The following is a 23479-nucleotide window of genomic DNA, read 5'->3' on the forward strand; positions in this document are numbered from 1 at the left end:
AACCGCAAAATTAAAAACTAGTCAAATCTGACCATGACCGCTAATTCATGAACGCACGCTAATAAATAATTATATTTCTCAGAATACAAAAAAAGAAAGTTAACACTAACAACAGTATGTACAGAGAAAACAATCATGCAAGGTCGAAGAAAAAGTTAAGTCGATTAAGTTAATAATCTTTATACGATACACGTTTTTTTAAACAAAAACGATAATACCAAGAAATTGAGGTAATTGAAATTAGGTGTACGGACGAATTTATTATTTGGACTATATAAAATATTTACGTAATTTTTTCTCGGATAAATGACGAATCGGATGTTTTATACAAGATGGCGTTAACAACGATCAATGTAATCATTATGATCAAATCATTACAAAGATTGCAAAAATCATGGACAATAACTGCGTTAATATATAACTGTTAAAGAATTACAAGTTCCTCTTCAATTGTAGTGCATAAGTATACAGTTTCCAGATCTAGAGATATACAGTGAGTAGCTATCACAAATTAAGATTAGTCTAACCTAAACCTACTCCACAACGTAGGTTTTCAATCTTTAGCATCCACAGACATTATTATCGTCATATTTTATAATGTTGTAATGAATCATTGTTTTTTCGTACAAATATTTATCCATTTTTAAATGATAGCCAAATAAGCCTAAAATATAAAAATAGGAAATGAGATTAGTAACATCCCAAATACCAATTCGTCATATATAAAGCTCATATTAAAGTAAAACGATAAAAATGATACTAGTTAAAATTTAGTTTAAACTGGAAAAAAACTATCAAAAATTACTTTGTAACGCTGACTGAAACTGACGCTGACCCAAAATCAACATCACAGGAAAAAGAAACCATAATAGATTGTTATAATAAGATATAACAGCAATTTTACGTGTTTTATGTATTAATAATACTTATAGGTAGGACAAAAAATACCTCCAACTTACGTAACCATGAACTATAAATCAATAACTAAAAAAACATATATATCATGTTTTGAATTAACCTTGATACGGTTTCACGATTTTATTTAATACACATGGTTAAATACTGACACCCTATTGAATTGATTTATTAAGAAAACCATTCATTAGATCAATGTTTTTCCTTATTATGGGTAGCGAGGAACTTTTTTAAGACACAGTGCTACCGAATTTATTGTAAATAATGTTTTTTTTTTAATGAAATAGTCATAATGAACAGACTCATCTGGATTAATTACTCACTCCTAAGAACTCACCTTGACATCTTTAAATATTAAATTTTATTCAAATCTAAAAATACAAAACTAAAAAACACTGCTGCTGTAGCCAATAAATCTATTGGTAATCTATATGATAGTAATGTTTGTTTTAGTCTACATACTTTGCTGTTCATCACACCCACTTAATTAAAAAAAAAACATAAATGTGTTTAAAAATCCTCTAGTCAGTCCTCTATCACAGAAGAAACCATTTCCTATGCTGGCACCCTACATTCTTATGAAGATGATTCAGATCGCCTAAATAAAGAACCAAAAAAATAAAAAATATCATTTTATTCTGATAAAGACAGGGAAGTGAAAGTTAAAGTAAAAATGTCGTTTTCAAAATTTGTACGAAAGACTACGAAGTAGTTCGAGAGAGTATCAGTTTACCCCAATGTACTTTCTAATCAGTTAAATGTAACTGACAACAGTTAACTGCGTAGACTAAAACGTTTATTACCGACTGATCCGGTTAAGGGAGCGATATTATAGGCAGATTACTAAGCTACTAAGAGTAATAAAAAATAGAATAGTTTTGTTTACATTAAAACTTGTTTAGAATGTTTAAAACATGAATGCAAAAGTCAAAATAATTTAATTAGCATTAATATTAAAAGTGATCAACTAGATATAATGAAAAATATAAAATAAACAAAGTTACGTTTGTATGAAGTTGACAACTCTTGGAACATTTAGTTTCTTAAAGATATATTAAAATATTATGGCCAATAATGTGTCACTATGTGATCATGCCGTGGAAGTGTGATTTTCAACGGGTCTTGTTTATTGCTTTCATTTGACAGCTGACAGAACAAAATTAGCTCCGCCGATCTGTTGTCGTACCAGGGACACGTGTGGCTTTGAATTTTACATTAATAGGGTGGAATAGGACCACATCTGTCTCTTTTTATGATCAATCGAAGGGATGCAGACAATCACTGGCGTACCTAATAGGAAATGAAAAATAATGTTCTGTTGTTGCGTATTAAGACCCTTAAACAAAAAAAAATACTGAATGACTATTGAGTATTGGGTACCATAAAGGCCTATTATTTTTATAACGAGCCATATGGAGAGTTTAGAAGCTGATCTTCTATTTTTAACGTTATTTTACAGGCTTTTGTCCATTGTTTCAAAACCTCTTTATATATGTTGCAGACGCTGGCAGATTATGTAAATATTTCCTAATTTATTCGGATTCCTATAGAGAAATAGTGATTTTTCGAGCCTAAGACAGTGTTTAACAGTGAAAAGGATTCGTTGTTTGTTTGTTTTCATCAACATATAATGTAATGGGACCCATGCTACGAGCCGGCTACATTCCCGTATAAATAAGATAAATGTATTCATGGATAATCAAGTCATTGAAATATTATACACATAATTTGAAATTAAAATCGTAAGAAAACCTCGTGTTACGTAATGTAGAAATATTCAATGAGCTCAAATCGGCAACCATGATAAAATCTTGGTAAAATTCAGAATACTGTAAAATGTGTCATACATACTATGTCTTATAACTTCTCAATATAAGTTATTGATCTGCATTTTAAGATAACTAATCCATAGATTGATTATGTTAATGGATAATTCGTTTTAATTCATTAATTCATTTTTAATTATGATTCAAACTTACTGATGTGTAATCAGTTTTTAATGTACTAGGATACACTACACTTGTTTTACACATATCAAAGCACTGAAACAATATTTTAACATTTCTAATAATGATTTTTTATTCATTGTTTAATAAGATATTTAAAATCGCTGACCAAAAACAATCAACATGGTTGAAAATATATAGATACTTTTTGGGCACGCTTGCCAATACAATAACAATATATTGTGCCAATAGGATGAGTCGAGCTCGAGAAATTTCAAACTTCTCGTTACCTTTTGAATTTACATTATGCTTATTACCACAATGTTTAGACTTAAACAAGAAGAAGCTTACTCTACAATAAAAGAAGCTAAAGCAGGTGTACCACAAAGAAGTGTACTAGGGCCAATGCTTTAGCTCTACTCTACACTTGTGATATACCACATATGAAGAATATTACGATGGCTACATTTGCTGATGATACTGCGATTTTAGGTGTCGGAGACAATAGTGAAGAAGGCACACAAAAATTACAACCAGCAAGTGCTAATATAAATAATTGGATACAAGCTTGGATAATAAAAATTAACCGCAAGTCCGCAATCAGACCGTACAAGCACCAATAACATTAAATAATCCTATTATTCCATATAGCATCAACGCTAAATATCTCGAAATAAATCTTGATATAAAACTTCGCTGGTAGGGACATATAAAGAAGATAAGAATTGGAATTGAAATATAGGATTGTATTGGCTAATTGGAAGAAAATCACAATTATCGGTACATAATAAATTGCTAGTATATAAGAAAATACTGAAACCTATATGGACATACGAAATTCAATTATGGGGATGTTCTGCAAAGAGTAACATAAACAAAATACAAAGCAACTTTTGGATACCACCAGAGCAGGACACAGACCCAAAAGAATCAAGTCATCTGATCTTGTGTAGTGTTGTGTAGTGAGATGCATATAATAAAAAATACAGCAGTGACATGTATAAACATTATTTCACCAGAGAGTGAGATAGGGCCGATGGGTCCTCTTAGTTATATACCTAGATTTAATTATCATAAACACAAATTGTAGGTTAGTCGCAAACGACTAGTAATAATGTGATAATTAAATAATTAAAAAATCTTTTGAATTCATTTAGTGCGTAAAGATATACATATAAACTTCTTGTCGGGATATAATTTTATCTTATTTGTTGATATTTGTTTTATTTGTGATAAAAACTTCATGATGAATGTTTATAACTGATGACTATAAGTGTATAAAACGAATGCTGTAGCTGTGATATTGAGCCTTAGAACTTCATAGAACTTCAAACACTATATGAACATCTTTTTCGAAATATACATTGTTTTTGTAAGTTTATAAGCGAGTTCTATAGATATGAGATTCAGTATTAAAATGTCAGTTTTATAGGACTCTAAACATAATATATAAACATATTTTTCGAAATATTCATTTTTTATTGTAATACAAACTTACTGCAGAGTAGCCATTGTTTTCGTAAGTTTATAAAGCGAGTGCTGTAGCTATGAGATTGGTTAAATGTTCAGTTTAATGACATGTCATTAAACAGTACATAAAGTTCTTTTTCGGAATATAATTCATTTTCAACCGATTTCGAAAAAGGAGAAGGTTCTATGTTAGGAGGCTGTATGATACAATCTTATATGATGACTATAAGTGTATAAAACGAATGCTGTAACTGTGATATTGAGCCTTAGAACCTCATAGAACTTCAAACACTATATGAACATCGTTTTTCTAAATATACATTGTTTTTGTAAGTTTATAAGTGAGTTCTATAGATATGAGATTCAGTATTAAAATGTCAGTTTTATAGGACTTCAAACATAATATATAAACATTTTTTCCGAAATATCATTCATTTTTTATTGTGATACCAACTTACTGCTGAGTAGCCATTGTTTTTATAAGTTTATAAAGCGAGAGCTGTAACTATGAGATTGGTTAAATGTTCAGTTTTATGACATGTCATTAAACAGTACATAAAGTTCTTTTTCGGAATATAATTCATTTTCAACCGATTTCGAAAAAGGAGGAGGTTCTATGTTAGGAGGCTGTATGATACAATCTTATATGATGAGTATAAGTGTATAAAACGAATGCTGTAACTGTGATATTGAGCCTTAGAACCTCATAGAACTTCAAACACTATATGAACATCTTTTTCGAAATATACATCGTTTTTATAAGTTTATAAGCAAGTTCTGTAGATATGAGATTCAGTATTAAAATGTCAGTTTTATAGGACTTCAAACATAATATATAAACATTTTTTCGAAGTATCATTCATTTTTTATTGTGATACCAACTTACTGCTGAGTAACCATTGTTTTGTAAGTTTATAAAGCGAGTGCTGTGGCTATGAGATTGGTTAAATGTTCAGTTTTATGACATGTCATTAAACAGTACATAAAGTTCTTTTTCGGAATATAATTCATTTTCAACCGATTTCGAAAAAGGAGGAGGTTCTATGTTAGGAGGCTGTATGATACAATCTTATATGATGACTATAAGTGTATAAAACGAATGCTGTAGTGTGATATTGAGCCTTAGAACCTCATAGAACTTCAAACACTATATGAACATCTTTTTTCTAAATATACATCGTTTTTATAAGTTTATAAGCAAGTTCTGTGGATATGAGATTCAGTATTAAAATGTCAGTTTTATAGGACTTCAAACATAATATATAAACATTTTTTCGAAATATTCATTTTTTATTGTGATACAAACTTACTGCTGAGTAGCCATTGTTTTTGTAAGTTTATAAAGCGAGAGCTGTAGCTATGAGATTGGTTAAATGTTCAGTTTAATGACATGACATTAAACAGTACATAAAGTTCTTTTTCAGAATATAATTCATTTTCAACCGATTTCGAAAAAGGAGGTTCAATGTTAGGAGGCTGTATGATACAATCTTATATGATGACTATAAGTGTATAAAACGAATGCTGTAGCTGTGATATTGAGCCTTAGAACCTCATAGAACTTCAAACACTATATGAACATCTTTTTTCTAAATATACATCGTTTTTATAAGTTTATAAGCAAGTTCTATAGATATGAGATTCAGTATTAAAATGTCAGTTTTATAGGACTTCAAACATAATATATAAATATATTTTTCGAAATATTAATTTTTATTGTGATACAAACTTACTGCAGAGTAGCCATTGTTCTCGTAAGTTTATAAAGCGAGTGCTGTAGCTATGAGATTGGTTAAATATTCAAATTAATGACATGTCATTAAACACTACATAAAGTTCTTTTTCGGAATATAATTCATTTTCAACCGATTTCGAAAAAGGAGGTTCAATGTTAGGAGGCTGTATGATACAATCTTATATGATGACTATAAGTGTATAAAACGAATGCTGTAGCTGTGATATTGAGCCTTAGAACCTCATAGAACTTCAAACATTATATGAACATCTTTTTTCTAAATATACATCGTTTTTATAAGTTTATAAGCAAGTTCTATAGATATGAGATTCAGTATTAAAATGTCAGTTTTATAGGACTTCAAACATAATATATAAATATATTTTTCGAAATATTAATTTTTATTGTGATACAAACTTACTGCAGAGTAGCCATTGTTCTCGTAAGTTTATAAAGCGAGTGCTGTAGCTATGAGATTGGTTAAATATTCAAATTAATGACATGTCATTAAACACTACATAAAGTTCTTTTTCGGAATATAATTAATTTTCAACCGATTTCGGAAAAAGAGGAGGTTCTATGTTAGGAGGCTCTATGATACAATCTTATTGATTAGTACTCACTGCTTTTCTAAGTTCTTAAAGCGAATTGTGTAGCTGAGAATGAAACTGATTAAAAGTCTCATCAAATGCTATATGATCTTGTTTTTCGAAACATAATTCATTTTTAATTGTGATACAAACTCACTGATGAGTCTTGTCTAAAGTACCAATCGAGTAATTAACCAAACCAGAACGTTTTAATTTTTATTCGTGCCGCTGAAGTATAAATCGGAACGCGAACCCATTTTTAAATTCGGCGCAATCAGCGGCAATTTTTTACGCTTTCGCCGAAATTAATTGACAGCCGAAAATGGTATAATGTCCCGATAAAAATTATTTATTGCTTACCTGGCTTCGCCCAATATTATTAAGCCGAATCAGTCTATCGATCACACGGGATGGTTGTTTGTTGTTGGGCCCCGTAATAAGGCAATTTAAGTAGATTATTTCTTTTTTTTTACGCTCCGATTTATATGTGGTCTCTCTCGGCGAGATTGGGCCGCGCGAAACTATATACGCTGTCATTGAGAAGAGTTATGTCCAGGTATTAATTGTGTTTATAAACGGGTAGGGATGCAGAAAAAATATCGATATTTTTGGCCGATATATCGATATTTTCTCAAAATCAATTAAATATAATTTTTAATAAACTTAATAATTTTACTGGTCCAACATATTTTTTTAGCCGACATTTTTCGATAACATCATGTTAGACAAAAAGCAAAATACATTAGAACCAAAATAAAACAACTATAGTGGTTAGTCGGAAGATACTCTCGACTTGATCTAAAATCAAAGAGGTTGATTTATAAGACAGTTATAAAGCCAATTTGGACCTATGGGGTGCAAATATGGGATTGCACTAAAGATTCAAATCAACTAGTCATCCAACGCTGTCAAAACAAGGTTCTTCGATTGATTACCAATGCTTATCGCTACGTAACCAACGAAGAACTGCACGATGACCTGGAAATCAAATGGATTTGCGAAGTTATACAAGATTTCGCCTTGAAATACGAAAGACGATTACTAAATCATACTAACGTGGAAGCAATACAACTGCTCGACAGCGCGCAGGATGTCAGGAGAATGAAGCGAACCAAACCATACGAACTTATATAAAGTGTATACCTTTAGTGTAAACTATAGCTATAAGTACAAAGGAAATGTAGTAATAAATTAATTTATAATTAAAATTGTACTAAGCGTATTTAATAAAGATGTTATTAAAAAAATATCTATATTTTTTCAAAATAAATTAAATATAATTTTTAATAAACTTAATAATTTTACTGGTCCAACATATTTTTTAGCCGACATTTTTCGATAACATCATGTTAGACAAAAAGCAAAATACATTAGAACCAAAATAAAACAACTATAGTGGTTAGTCGGAAGATACTCTCGACTTGATCTAAAATCAAAGAGGTTGATTTATAAGACAGTTATAAAGCCAATTTGGACCTATGGGGTGCAAATATGGGATTGCACTAAAGATTCAAATCAACTAGTCATCCAACGCTGTCAAAACAAGGTTCTTCGATTGACTACCAATGCTTATCGCTACGTAACCAACGAAGAACTGCACGATGACCTGGAAATCAAATGGATTTGCGAAGTTATACAAGATTTCGCCTTGAAACACGAAAGACGATTACTAAATCATACTAACGTGGAAGCAATACAACTGCTGGACAGCGCGCAGGATGTCAGGATATTGAAGCGAACCAAACCATACGAACTTATATAAAGTGTATACCTTTAGTGTAAACTATAGCTATAAGTACAAAGGAAATGTGGTAATAAATTAATTTATAATTAAAATTGTACTAAGCGTATTTAATAAAGAAGTTATAAAAAAATCGATATTTTTTCAACATAAATTAAATATAATTTTTAATAAACTTAATAATTTTACTGGTCCAACATATTTTTGTAGTCGACATTTTTCGATAACATCATGTTAGACAAAAAGCAAAATACATTAGAACCAAAATAAAACAACTATAGTGGTTAGTCGGAAGATACTCTCGACTTGATCTAAAATCAAAGAGGTTGATTTATAAGACAGTTATAAAGCTAATTTGGACCTATGGGGTGCAAATATGAGGTTGCACTAAAAATTCAAACCAACTAGTCATCCAACGCTGTCAAAACAAGGTTCTTCGATTGATTACCAATGCCTATCGCTACGTAACCAACGAAGAACCGCACGATGACCTGGAAATCAAATGGATTTGCGAAGTTCTCCAAGATTTCGCCTTGAAACACAAAAGACGATTACTAAATCATACTAACGTGGAAGCAATACAACTGCTGGACAGCGCGCAGGATGTCAGGATATTGAAACGAACAAAACCATACGAACTTATATAAAGTGTATACCTTTAGTGTAAACTATAGCTATAAGTACAAAGGAAATGTAGTAATAAATTAATTTATAATTAAAATTGTACTAAGCGTATTTAATAAAGATGTTATTAAAAAAAAATCGATATTTTTTCAAAATAAATTAAATATAATTTCTAATAAACCTTTTTTACTTAATTCTAAAGTATTTAATTTTAAAGGTTTGGTGAATTTCAATATTTAATTTTAAAAAAATATATCTTTATCTATATCTTTTTTAGCTAATATTTCGATATTTTTTTCGGTGGCCAACCAATAAATCTCTTTCTTCCTGTTCTCCTGGCAAAGCGTAACAAAAACCAATGCTGTAGTTCTTCTTTTCATTTAACAAATTTGAACAGTAATGGGAGAAAGTGAAGGTGCGAAATTTTGTTATATATTCTTATAATGAACATATTTTTAAAAATTAAAACAAAACTGAATCCCTATCACACCATGTACAGGGCCCAATAGTGAATGTAAATCATCTCAGTATCCACTCAAACACGAATTCGAATTAGTCGAATTATATATACAGGAGATGGACCAATATATATACACGATATTTATTAATTAGCTAGTCGCGAAATATATTCCTAGAGTGTCTTATTCTTGTACTAAGACATCCGCCACTTGCTTCAATGATGTTGGACATGGAAATCTACTACTCACTCTCTGCTCTAAACCTCCCCATAATTGTTCGGATCCGGAGATTTTGCTGACCAGGGAAGATATTTCATGATATTCTGATTCTCCTCAAACCAAGACTGAACCTTTTGGCTCTCTACATGGACTTACATCACGATAGTTTTATTAGGTCTGGACAAAATCGTTGCATTTTGAAAAGGCGTACTATTAAAATGGTTTAATTGGTATTAATTTAACTATTATTAACATTATCTTGATTCGGCCATCATTCATAATCAATTCTTCCCCTCTTTGTGTCTTCATAGGTTTTTAATGTACTAAGCCAACCCGTGCTCACGTCTTCAATGTCCTCACAGCCATTTTGAAAAGGCTTATACTACACTTGTTTTACACATATCAAAGCATCAAAAACAATATTTCACATTTCCAATAATTATTTTTTAATTAATTATTCAGTAAGATATTAAAAGTAGCTGACCAAAAACAACCAATAGGATCATTGAAGCCCAAGAAATTTCAAAATTCTCGTAATTTTTTTAATTCCTTTTGCACGTAAAGCCCATATAATTTAAGCTTTTATTTTGTTAATATAAGGAAACAATCTGAATATTTGTATATTAGAGGGTTTCTTGACGTTGAATTAAAATACGTGAACTTGTAATATCCAATTGAAAGTCTGTTAAGAGTGACTAATTTGGATTTGTGGGTCAAAATATTCCAACAACTTATTGTAATTCATTATTAATAAAAATTTAATCATTATAAATACTATTAATCATTATTAATATTTGTTCTTGTTTCAGGGTATCTGTCCAGCAAACAGGCTACGCTTGATCCCGGGCGTTTATGAAGATATCAGTCCGTCCAGGCTAGGAATTCCACAATTCCATGAAACCCCCTCCGATAACAACTGTCACGTCCAACGCGATGGAAAACGAAGAAGTTGGCAAACAAATCAGGTATGGTGTATTTTCTTTTTAAATCTACATCATAATCAAAAAATATATGACCGTTTATGAAGTTATCATTGTTTTAACATTTTCAAACAAAATCTCTATCCATATTATTTTATATATTTATATTTCGGCAATATTGGCCAGTATTTGAAGTACTTGCAGTTAAAATGCAAATTGTAATTGCTATTTTAAGTAGCAGTAGTTTTTTAAAATTTAAACATTTAGACATAAATTCATGTAGCGATCATATTAATGGATGCGTTCTGCAGAAAATAGCGCTCTCTGGCTTTCGTAAACAAAATGGTGACCGCTAAATATGTCTATCTTAAAGGTTGGCAACACTGCACATATTGATTATACGTAAAATTGCCATGTATCTTGTCAATTGTCAATTTCATTCTTAAACGATTATGTTTACGAATTTTCTGTGTATAAATTAAGTTTATTAGTACGAATGTAACTATAGATGATAAAATTCATCCCACATGTGCGTCTACTTACGTTTGTCTTCGTCTACGATTAAGTAAATCAAATGGATGCTGTGATATATGCACTAATTTTATCTGAAAGACGTATTGAACATTGATCAATTATATCTTGTCCCTTTAAACGTATTTTTTAAACTGCCACCTGAAAGAAATGGAGCTATATTACACCATATACGTGGGTAGTCCAATAAGTATTTAGCCTACAAAATAGAAACGAAAATGTTGAAAAAGTGGCGACCTATTTCTCAACATAGTCTCCTTTTAGCTCGATACACTTGACCCAGCGATGCTACAACTTCTTTAACCCATCTGAAAAATACGTCCTCGAACCTCAGTCGATTAAAATTTCTGCACAACGCGTGACTTTTTCGCGACGATAATTCAGCAGGGTACAGCCGCTGTGACCGTTTTGCCAGGTCCATATATTCGATGTAGATCATACCTTGTGAATCCCCAAAAACGGCGGCCATCGCCTTTCCAGCCGATAGGACAGTCTTCGCCTTCTTCTGAGCACGTTCGCTGCGTGAGTCCTCAGTCTCTACTGTTTCTTGCTCTCTGGTGGGTATCAGTGGATCCGTGTTTCGTCGACGGGCACGAAACGACGCAGAAACTCCTTCGGATTGCTCATAACCAGCGTCATGTCTAACGTCTCATGCAGGATATGGCTCTCGAGACGTCTACTGTCTCAGCATCCAAGCGATCTTTGATACGAGTCCGAAACGAGTTAACAAAACTACCGTCCAATTCGGCTGAAATTTAAACAGTAGCCGTCTACGAGAATGTACTACACGATAGTAAACTCTCTTACGATAGTGGCGCTATCTGGCGGTTACAAAGTGCGTTTTTTGCCAGAAAGCATCACAACAGATGCGAGCCCAAAGTTATATAATCTCGTAATTAATGCCTGAAAGGTAAACTACAAAAAACATAAAATAATATAAGGGGGAGTATAATCCCTGGGAGTATTAGGAGTAGCACTACTAGTAAAGAAGCTGACGATTCTATTATTTTTGTGACCAGGGAGATTGATCAGCCACAGACATCAGAAATGGACTTAGTGAGCTTCCTAAACAAAAAGTTTACTATCCTGAACAAGTTTGTGATCATCAAGACCTGTAAAAAGATTGTTCTCTGTAACAGGTTTGTTGTTCATTCCCCCCACAAGAGGCTGTTTGCCTGATAGTACATACAAAAATATAGTTTTCATGTGTTTTCTATGTATTTTGTATTTTAAATACACATTGTTAAAATACTGTAATCTATATTTTATATTTCAAATAAGCGACTTAAAAAATATTTTGTATTTCATATTTTAAATTCACGCGAGATAGTATTTTGTAATTATTATCTTAACTAAAACAAAGCATGTATTTGCCCCAGCTCTGCTCGTATCTGGCCCCAGCCTGTTGCAAACACACAAAATCAATAGGGAACAATGAATCAGGCGCAGCAGGATGCTCGTGTGGCACGTATCCATGGAAACTACTGTCCAAGCTGCCATTATGTGATGTCGGACTAAATATACACGGTGTGCTCAACACACAATATCAACTTGGCAAAATCGGATATTAAAATTATCAATCGCCATACCGGCTGGTTCATTCATTTGTTATTTACAACGAAACGACAGAACAAATGAATGAAACGGATTGAATTAATTATTAGTAAGAAGGTAATAACTTAATTCGTAGTAGGCCGTTGGCGAGGCCGGTATATCAGAGCTCGTAATGTTGCACAATTAGAGACAAAATCATTGAAATTAATATCGGTCCCGGGGGGCATCGGGGTCCGGTCGGTTCGCGAATGGAAATGCCAAGAGCCGCCGCCACTTCCTCTAATCTGAGAAATGGTCCGACGGGCAAAGCGCTATTTTAACGTCAATTGTCGGGGCTAATGCTTTCTCACCTTTGGAGTCGCGGTGGGTGTCCCCCGCGTAATTGATGACTCGATTTATTAGATGCAGGAATACGATTCGCTATTTGTTCCTGCTTTACATGTGAGAGATATCTAAATCGCAAAGCATTCCCTGTTGCTGTGAGAGAAGACGTTATCTTTCTTTCACGTTGTTAAAGAAAAGTGTCCTGTGAAATATTGATACAACATATATCAAGTTTTTACCGCTCTAGTCCCACCTATTCACGCAAAATTCATTTGAATACCGATAAGGAGAAATCCAAAACAAAGGTTCCATGCACTCTGAAAATGCTCAAAACCAAAAATTGTGATGAAATAACATTTTCAGTATCTCTTACAACTATTTTAAAGATTATTAAGACCAGGTTAGTCGTAGATTCATATACGTTGTAAAACTGCAGTAATACATAGTCGAAAATATGACTATCGAGTGAACAAAAAATGTTTCCAATCCATTTTTGCCAAGACAATTGCGAATACATCAATATGTATTGCTCAATTACAAAATTATAATAACTTATAGCTATAGTTTACACTAAAGGTACACACTTTATATAAGTTCGTATGGTTTGGTTCGCTTCAATCTCTTGACATCCTACGCGCTGTCCAGCAGTTGTATTGCTTCCACGTTAGTATGATTTTTAGTAATCTTCTTTCGTGTTTCAAGGCGAAATCTTGGATCACTTCGCAAATCCATTTGATGTCTAGGTCATCGTGCAGTTCTTCGTTGGTTATGTAGCGATAAGCATTGGTAATCAATCAAAGAACCTTTTTTTGACAGCGTTGGATGACTAGTTGATTTGAATTTTTAGTGCAACCCCATATTTGCATCCCACAGGTCCAAATTGGCTTTATAATTGTATTATAGATCAACCTCTTTGATTTTAGGTCAAGTTGAAAGTATCTTCCGACTAACCAGTATAGTTGTTTTATTTTGGTTCTAATGTGTTTTGATTTTTGTCTAACATGATGTTAGACGATTATCACGATGGAAAATTAACAATCTTATTAATCTTATTCGGTCAATATCGAAATTGAACAATAAGAGGGAAATACAATTAATGTAGCGATTCTTAAACGTACAATAGATATTTGTCTTCAAAATAAGAATGTTTTCCGCTCGGAGTCTCACTTTTAATGCCCGCAAATAAATAATAATAGCTGTGGACTAAATCTGGGAAATACGATGGTTTTGCATTTGCTCCGATTATTTCCAATTGTAATTTTTAATAGTATTTTAAACTTTTTCGAGATAAATAATAATATGTTTTATATTCAATACTATCTAAATATGGCTCGCTGAGGACGTTGAAATTTCCAAAATACATTTCTACAATAACATTCAAAGAGTGCAGTTCAAATTTCTGGTTTTTATATCAAAAATTTTGTATGGAGTCATTTTGTATAACTGTAAATTAACTATTACAAATAGAACCATCTGTTGCTAAACATCAGGAAATTTTGCATACATCCTTTATTTCTGTTGATATCGCGTTGTTCTGTGATTTTTCTGAACAAGGTTGCAAAATATATTTATTACGTAATTAGTCTTGTGTCGTACAAATATTCTTTTTAATTCCATTTTTATCATTTCTCAGTTCAAAAAATTACGTTCTATTATAAAAACACGTCAGTCAATATGTTTATTTGTACAATTGTTTGCCAAATTTCAACATTTTTCCTGTTAAACTCTCTGTTGCCAAACATCAGGAAATTTTGCGCACATCCATTATATCTGTTGATTACATATTGTTCTTTGGTTTTCCTGAAAAACGTTGCAAAATATACTTATTAGGTCATTAGGCTTGTGTCGTACAAATATTCCTTTTAAATTCCACTTTTGTCATTTGTCAGTCCAAATAATTATGTTTTATTATAAAAGCAAGTCAACCAATATGTTTTTTGGTACAATTTTTTGCCAAGTTTCAACATTTTTTCCTATTAAATACCATCTGTTGCCAAACATCAGGAAATGTTGCGCACATCCATTATATGTGTTAATGTCACTTTGTTCTTTGATTGTTCTAAACAAGGTTGCAAAACTAAATTTTATTACGTAATTAATCTTTTATCATAGAAATATTCGCTTTAATTTTGACTTTTCTCATTTGTCAGTCCAAGAAATTACGTGTTATTTCAGGAGCAAGTCAGTGAATATGTTTTTTGTGCAATTCTTTTGCCAATTTTCAAAATTTTTTCCTATAAATATTTTACAGAATAAATTTTCAACGCTCTTTTTCCAGAATATCCATTAAAAGCATAACCTCGATCCATTATTACGTTTTCCGCACGCTCAACCCCACACATGGCAACATCATCTCCCGGTCGCTTCCCCATCGATTCCCCGGGAATAATTTCTATTTTGAGCCGCTCCCCGGCCTCAGCGGGAGCGACCTGTATCCGATGCATAACACCATTGGCTGGCTGGCGGGAGCATCCCCTCGAAAATGCAGCCCGGGCTCGATCCTGCCCCTCCGCGCCAGTTCCGTCGGCGCGGCGGGCGGGAGGAAGCGGGAGTTGCATCGGTGCTGACCTTGTGCTCCCCCGGTCGGGCTTTCCATTTTCATCCCAGCATCTTCAGCGGCTGGTACGCGTCAGGCCCGTCTCTCTCCATGGCACTATCAAAATTCCTTTTCGAACAGTAACGTTCCAAAAACAAATAGTCGAACAATGCTACGAAACAGCAAAATCATGTCGCTGAAGTAACCATGTCGTGTCGCGGTTTTTTTTTTCGCGATAAAATAACCGATAAACTTGTGGTGCCTTAAGTTACAGCCGATGATCCAAATTGTTCCAGATTTCGATCCGTAAGTCTCCTTTATTAACATTTTTTTAGTTGTTACTATGCATGTTTCAATTCGTTTACTGAACGTCAGTCAGTTATTGCGTAGAATTGCGCAATAAAATTAATTAAATCGATAGAGGAGCGTTAATTATGGAAAGTTCCAGAATGCGCTTTGAGTGCATCCACGCAGGCGCCTTGGAGTTGGGATTTATTGATTAGATAGTGACCTATATATATATATATATATATATATATATATATATATATATATATATATATAGGTCACTATCTAATGTATATAATATATATATATATATATATATATATATATATATATATATATATATATATATATATATATATATATATATATATATATATATATATGGAAGTACAGTTACGTTGTAAAACGTCGTACAATATAACGCAACAGTTTGAATTTTAAAATATATTTATTAAACCACTAATATTAATAAAGCCCGGTAATAACAGAACAAACGAACAGAATGGCAATGTCTCGATGGTTTAGAACGCTGTAAATGTTTGTTAAACGTATTTTTCCTAAACGAATATAGATACCGTGTAGATTGGAACTTGAGCATCAGCCAGACCGTAATTCAAGATGATTTAAGGATGTAGTAAAACCGCACTTCTTTCGTTTCAGATTTATTATACCAGGTGTTTGATGTAACAGTAGTCTCATAATGGAGATACGTTTAGAAACGTATCTCGTTCATCGTATATACATAAGTATATATATATATATATATATATATATATATATATATATATATATATATAGAGAGAGAGAGAGAGAGAGAGAGATCATATATTCAACCGTCAACCAAAAAGCCAACGGGAGTTCGAAGGAGCAATATCAAAGCAGTTCCATTGATCACTTTTATTCAGTGCTTGATATAAAAGTATCAATTTGAAGTTATAGCGTATTAGGTTTGAACTTCGTCTTCATATCAACCTTCCACAACGGCGCTAAATTGATGATCCTTTAGTTGTTAAACGGGCTCTCGTTAACTTGTTTTCTTAAGTTAAAATTGTGGAAACAATCAATGAGTTTTCAACTAGTATGATGAATGTTCACAATTCTTCGAATCTTCACCTTTTGTTAAATGCAAGAAACTTATTGTGCACATCTGATGTATACCTAGTAATTTTTCAACAAGGTAAATATTATTTTTGAGGGATATTGTCAAATACCTTACACTAAATATTCATTTAGCAAGAAATACGGGCTATAATATGCGAGATAGAACAATAAGAGAGAAATTCAATTGATGTAACGCTTCTTAAACTTCAACAAATCTTTGTACACAGATTAAACATTTTTTCCTGCTTTTAATGTTTACAAATAAATAATAATAGCTGTGGACCAAATCTGGGAATACGATAGATCAGCAAGCGAATCAAACTTAAATTAATATACTATTGCGAATAAACTAAAAAAATTAATTTTTAGAAGACAAATTATTAGAAAACTACGGTAAATATTACAACAAATAGATCTGAATTTTTTACATTAGTGCTGATTTTTATGAAATTTTTTTTCCTCAAAGTTTTTTTACTTTTTGGAGATAAATAATATGTTTTATATTCAATATTATCCAAACCTGGCCCCATCTGATATTAATTAGTAAAAAGAACAAATAAAATTATTCTAACAAACATAGATTTGCCGTTTTTGTTAAACTTTGGAATAAATGTTATATAAAAACTCTGTTCTGTTAAAATACAATGTTCATTAGTCAATCCATCAACTGCCTTCGGAATTTTGTAGATCGAAACATACGGAAGTTAAATTTTATTCCTATAAATCAACAGAATTTGATTGATTTTAAAATTAACCAGAGCATCTTCTACTTACATTAAGGCTATTCATTTTGGAAATGTGTTGATCCACTTTGATAAGTCTGTGGCTTTTCGAATGAACAATATATTTTTCGACAAAAAAGAGTTTTATTTCTCAAGACAAATTCCATTTAACTTATGCAATTAGTACAGCCTTTTTCCATTGTTGCAACAGGAAATAATCGCAGGTACTTAAATCTGGAGAATATGTCGGACGAATCAACCTGTTCGTAGCCCAAGTTATGGATTTTTGCCATGGTGACTACACACCTGTGCACCCATGCGTTATCTTGATCGAACAACATTATTTTTCTTCGCCAAATGCAGTCGTATTTGCTTCGAATCAATATCAAACATGTCCAAAAGCTACTTATTATGTCCAATGTTTGCCAGTGATCAGGCCTTCTTTGGCACGTTCGAGGGAAACTCTCAAATTTCAAAGGCTCGCACAAAGGTTTCGTATATTTTTTTATCTAAAATAATTAGAGATTTGTGTATAATGTTATTACTGAGTTGATGTGACGGAAAATCGGAAGTCATTCAGTGCAAAAGCCGTTCAGTTTGCTTTTTAAGCACTAACCAGCATATAAGACCTCGTAGAAATATTGTTGACAACTGCTTCTATGCTGTAATGGTTAGAGCGTTCAGCTCCCAAACAGAGGTCGCAGGTTCGGTTCTTCCCGGTAGGGAAGAGCTAATATAAGAAGAAATAAAATAACTGCGTAAGTTAATGATTAAATATCTAACACTAAAAAGAGAAACATAAAAGATTTTTAACAGAAAAATTGAACAGACTTCAAAAAATAAATATAGAACTCACTAAAAATTATAAAATAACAATACAAAAATAATAAAATAATTTTGTGACATATACAAAAATTAAATTACCAACTAAACAAATCTAACTTAATATAACTGTTTGGGTTGGGCACCGAGTTTAAAGTAGTCAGTTGGTAATAGTTAAAATAATATTGTAAATAGATAAATAGGTTTAGGTAGCTAAAAGCTTTTTAGCTCTATTAAGCTAAATTGTGTGTATATAGTAGAATAAAAAATACGTATAGTAGATAGGGTAAACAAGGTTTTTGATTATTTTTATTTAGTTATTGCAACGATTATCATGCACATGTTTATTTTAAAATGTTTTTTTGTGTTAAATATCTAAATTTGATTATTTTTAAATTTTTAGTGAGTTCCTTATTTATTTTTTTGAATTCCTTGTTAAAAATATTTTATGTTAAAACCGAGATATGAAAATTGAATGCGGCAATGATGCGTTCAAAGTAGTGCCGCTGACTTATAAAACTGCGATCATAACATCAAGAGTACCCAACTATATACAACTATAATTTCTTGTCATCATCAATCGCAGGTACATACACGTAATATATAATATGCTAGGGACATTGAGCATTGAAACTAGATTAACTCTAATATTCTTTCTTCACTTCTTAATTTCAACTTAATATTTGATACATTAGCGCTTTGTGAATTTAACAGGTCAATTAGAAAGTCCCCAGCCTGACACGTAGATGGCGCTACTAGAATTAAATCCATATGTTTTTAGGTTTTTTATGTTTAGTCCTAACCCTCAAAAGATGCGTGTATAAATTTGACAGCGGTCGGATCATTAGTTTGTGAATTATAGCATTTTTAGTGAAGCAACTTTTGTTATTGTGAAAAAAATGGATAAAAAGGAATTTCGCGTGTTGATAAAATATTGCTTTTTGAAGGGAAAAAATATAATTCAAGCAAAAACTTGGCTTGATGCCGAGTTTCCGGACACTACCCCAGGAAAATCCACCATCAAGGATTGGTATGCTAAGTTTAAACGTGGTGAAATGAGGACCGAATACGGTGAACGCAATGGACGCTCAAAAGAGATTGTTACCGACGAAATCATTTTAAAAATCTACAAAATGATTTTGAAGGACCGTAAATTGAAATTGAATGAAACAGCAAACACTATAAAGATATCAACTGAACGTGTACATCATATCATTCACGAATATTTGGGTATGAGAAAGCTCTTGCAAAGTGGGTGCCGCGCGAGCTGACTTTTGGCCAAAATCAACGACGAGTTGATGATTCGGAGCAGTGTTTGAAGATGATCAAGCGCAATAAACCTGAGTTTTTGCGTCGATATGTGACAATGGATGAAATGGCTCCATCATTTCACTCCGAAGTCCAATGGACAGTCATCCAAGTGGACTACTCACAATGAACCTGCTCTAAAGCGTGGGAAAACGCAACCGTCGGTTGGCAAAGTTATGGCGTCTGTATTTTGAGATGCGCACGGATTAATTTTCATGAATTACCTTGAAAAAGGAAAGACCATCAACTGCGACTAGTACGTAGTGTTATAGGACCATTTGAAGGACGAAATCGCCTAAAAACGGTCGCATTTGAAAAAAGAAAGTGCTGCTTCACCAAGACAATGCACTGTGTCACAAGTCAGTGAAAAGCATGGCAAAAATCCATGAATTGGGCTTCGAATTGCTTCCTCATCCACCGTATTCTCCAGATCTGGCCCCCAGCGACTATTTCCTGTTCTCAGATCTCAAAAGAATGCTCACTGGAAAGAAATTTTCGTCGAATGAAGAGGTGATCGCCGAAACGGAGGCCATTTTGAAGCAAAGGACAAATCGTACTACAAGAATGGTATCGAAAAGTTGGAGGGTCGCTATAATCAGTGTATCACCCTTGAAGGGAATTATATTGAATAAAAAAAAACAAATTTTGCCAAATAAAAATGTGTTTTACTGCGGTAGGCCGGGTATAGAATTATTGTCTTTATCCATTGAGGAGGAGAATAATACTCCTTCTTAAATTAATCTTATAATATAAATTAAGTAATTTTAGTAGCAGCTAAATATCATGTCCGAAGTAAACCGATCCAAAAACGCGATCGATTCTTATTGTGTCGTCGTGAACGCAAGGATCGAGTCATAAATTCAAAGATGATCTGTTCGCAACTGAAAATAGAATAGAATTAAACTGATAGACCTCCTCCCTCTTCATTATCGACGAGCATAAGTCACGAACCTGCGAGGACGGCGTTCGAAGAACAAACATCGGTGAGCTATCGTCATCCAGCCATTTAACGTGTCTTTTTACATGACGCTAAAAATAGTCGGAAACTAATAATTCCTAGCCGAGAATATCCTCGACGGTAATGTGCGGTCGCGACTGTTCAGCGCCGAAGAAAACTGGTAGAAACTCATAAACCATTAACATAAATTCGTCTCTGAGATCGAATGAACCAATGCGTTTTTAATCAAGCTATTTATCACTCACATATAGACATTTCAAAGACACAATAATCGTTCATTTAAATATATCCGGATCGTGTTTAATTATATAAACTTGAAGACTATGTTTTTTCTTTTTTTACTAGTTAAAGAAATCGTAATTATCGAAGATGTCCGATAATGTTCGAATCTAATGCATGAGTCTTTCTTCTTGGTTATTTTTTCGCCCTAATATTAACTAAATAACAGGTCAATTGAAAAGTCCCCGGCCTGACACATAGATGGCGCTACTAGAATTAAATCCATATGTTTTTTAGTTAGACCTAACCCTCAAAAGATACGTATATAAATTTGACAGCTGTCGGATCATTAGTTTGTGAATTATAGCATTTTGAGTGAGGCAACTTTTGTTACTGTGAAAAAAATGGATATAAAGGAATTTCACGTTTTGATAAAATATTGCTATTTGAAGGGAAAAATACAGTTGAAGCAAAAACTTGGCTTGATGCCGGACACTGCCCTAGGAAAATCAACCATCAAGGATTGGTATGCTAAGTTTAAACGTGGTGAAATGAGCACCGAAGACGGTGAACACAGTGGATGGTCAAAAGAGGTTGTTACCGACGAAAACATTAAAAAAATCCACAAAATGATTTTGAACGACCGTAAATTGAATTTTAATGAAACAGCAGACACTATAAAGATATCAACTGAACGTGTACATCCTATCAGTCACGAATATTTGGGTATGAGAAAGCTCGGTGCAAAGTGGGTGCCGCGCGAGCGCACTTTTAACCAAAAACAACAACTAGTTGATGATTCGAAGCAGTGTTTGAAGATGATCAAGCGTAATAACATGGCTCCATCATAAGTCCAATCGACAGTCACCCAAGTGGACTACACACGATGAACCATCTCCAAAGTGTGAGAAAACGCAATAGTCGGTTGGCAAAGTTATGGCGTCTGTATTTTGGGATGCTCATGGAATAATTTTCATTGACGACCTTGAAAAAGGAAGGACCATCAACAACGACTATTACATAGCGTTATTGGACCGTTTGAAGCACGAAATCGCCGAAAAACGGCCACATTTGAAGTGCTGCCAACCAAAACTATACACCGTGTCACAAATCAGTGAAAGCTATGGCAAAAATCCATGAATTGTGCTTCGAATTGCTTCTTCATTCACCGTATTCTCCAAATCTGGCCTCCAGCGACTATTTCTTGTTCTCAAATCTCAAAAGAATGCTCGCGGGGAAGAAATTTTCGTCGAATGAAGAGGTGAACCTGAGGCCTAGTTTGAAGCAAAGGACAAATCGTACTACAAAAATGATATCGAAAAGTTGAAGGGTCGGTATAATCAGTGTATCACCCTTGAAGGGAATTATGTTGAGTAAAAAAAATTAATTTTACCAAAAAAATGTGTTTTACTATGGTAGGCTGTGGACTTTTCAATTGATCTGTTATGTATCAACACAACAATCCATTCATATTCTGATATCAATGAAGGGTTATAATATTATCACTTGTCATCACCTCTTAAACGAGAGGGTTATCCGTAATTAGAGTAATCAGAGCTAGGCAAAATATAGACTTTGCTTTAATTAAAATACGAATACAAAATATTTTTTTAAGTTTTGTATTTGAAATATAATATACAACATACAGTATGATACTATTTTTATTCAAAACACAAAGTACCGTTAGGTATCAGGTTATTTAAATGGGATAGAACTAATCCGGCCCGGCGTATTAATCGGTAAAAGAAGAATGTCCATTCATTTACACCAGATTTTTAAATATACTATCAGACAGACAGTCTTTTGTTGGGGAATGAATAAAACCTATTAAAGAAAACAATATTCTACAGGTCGTAATGAACAAAAACTTTTTTTATATTTAGATAACGTTCTAAGATGGTAAGCTTTTATTCTTCAGAACGCTGACTAACTCTAACTCCATTTTTTGATGTCCGTGGCTGATGTGCCTTTTCTCATCATCTTCTTTACCTAGTATTACTGTTCTAACCTAGAAACTATTGTGGCTGTATAATTAATTGTAATTTTTAGATGTACTGTAATGTTAAAATAAATTATATTTGATCACATTTTTGTTGCTTTTCAAAACCCAACTCAAATAAAACTGAGAGTTGATGCGGCAACATTGAGACGTTTTGACGTCACAAATTTAGATGACGTATATACAAGATAACTTTGAATAGACTATAAATAGTTGTCATCGCTATTTAAACAAAATAAGACGGACTTAAATTCATTCGTGGCACCACTGGTGGCGTAGTAAAACAAACAAATTTCACGCTATATTTTTGAACATTTTACTAGTTAGCTATTATTCGGATCTTAAATAATTCCAGTTTTTTAATACTGATATGTCATATCAAGGCCAACTTTTAATATTTCTTTCGTTTCCCCTACTTCAGCGATATTTTATGGCAAGCATTTATATATACATACGTTTTACAAACACATTAACTGATTAGAAATTCACATGAGGTCTC

General features: G+C 32.8%; 1 protein-coding gene across 2 annotated transcripts in view; it reads left to right on the plus strand.

Annotated features, from left to right (window-relative positions):
• Positions 1-23479, plus strand: part of p130CAS (Serine_rich_CAS and FAT-like_CAS_C domain-containing protein p130CAS) — a 95317-nt gene that overhangs the window by 65179 nt on the left and 6659 nt on the right. For both annotated transcript variants that reach the window (XM_076408829.1, XM_076408828.1), the window contains exon 3: positions 10508-10663. In XM_076408829.1, coding sequence (XP_076264944.1) covers positions 10508-10663 — 156 coding nt within the window. The remainder of the gene's footprint in view (positions 1-10507; positions 10664-23479) is intronic.

The sequence above is a fragment of the Rhynchophorus ferrugineus genome, unplaced genomic scaffold (assembly GCF_030347505.1).
Source record: "Rhynchophorus ferrugineus isolate W39M unplaced genomic scaffold, kcgeb_rfMv2 rfM6, whole genome shotgun sequence".
Classification (NCBI taxonomy): domain Eukaryota; kingdom Metazoa; phylum Arthropoda; class Insecta; order Coleoptera; family Curculionidae; genus Rhynchophorus; species Rhynchophorus ferrugineus.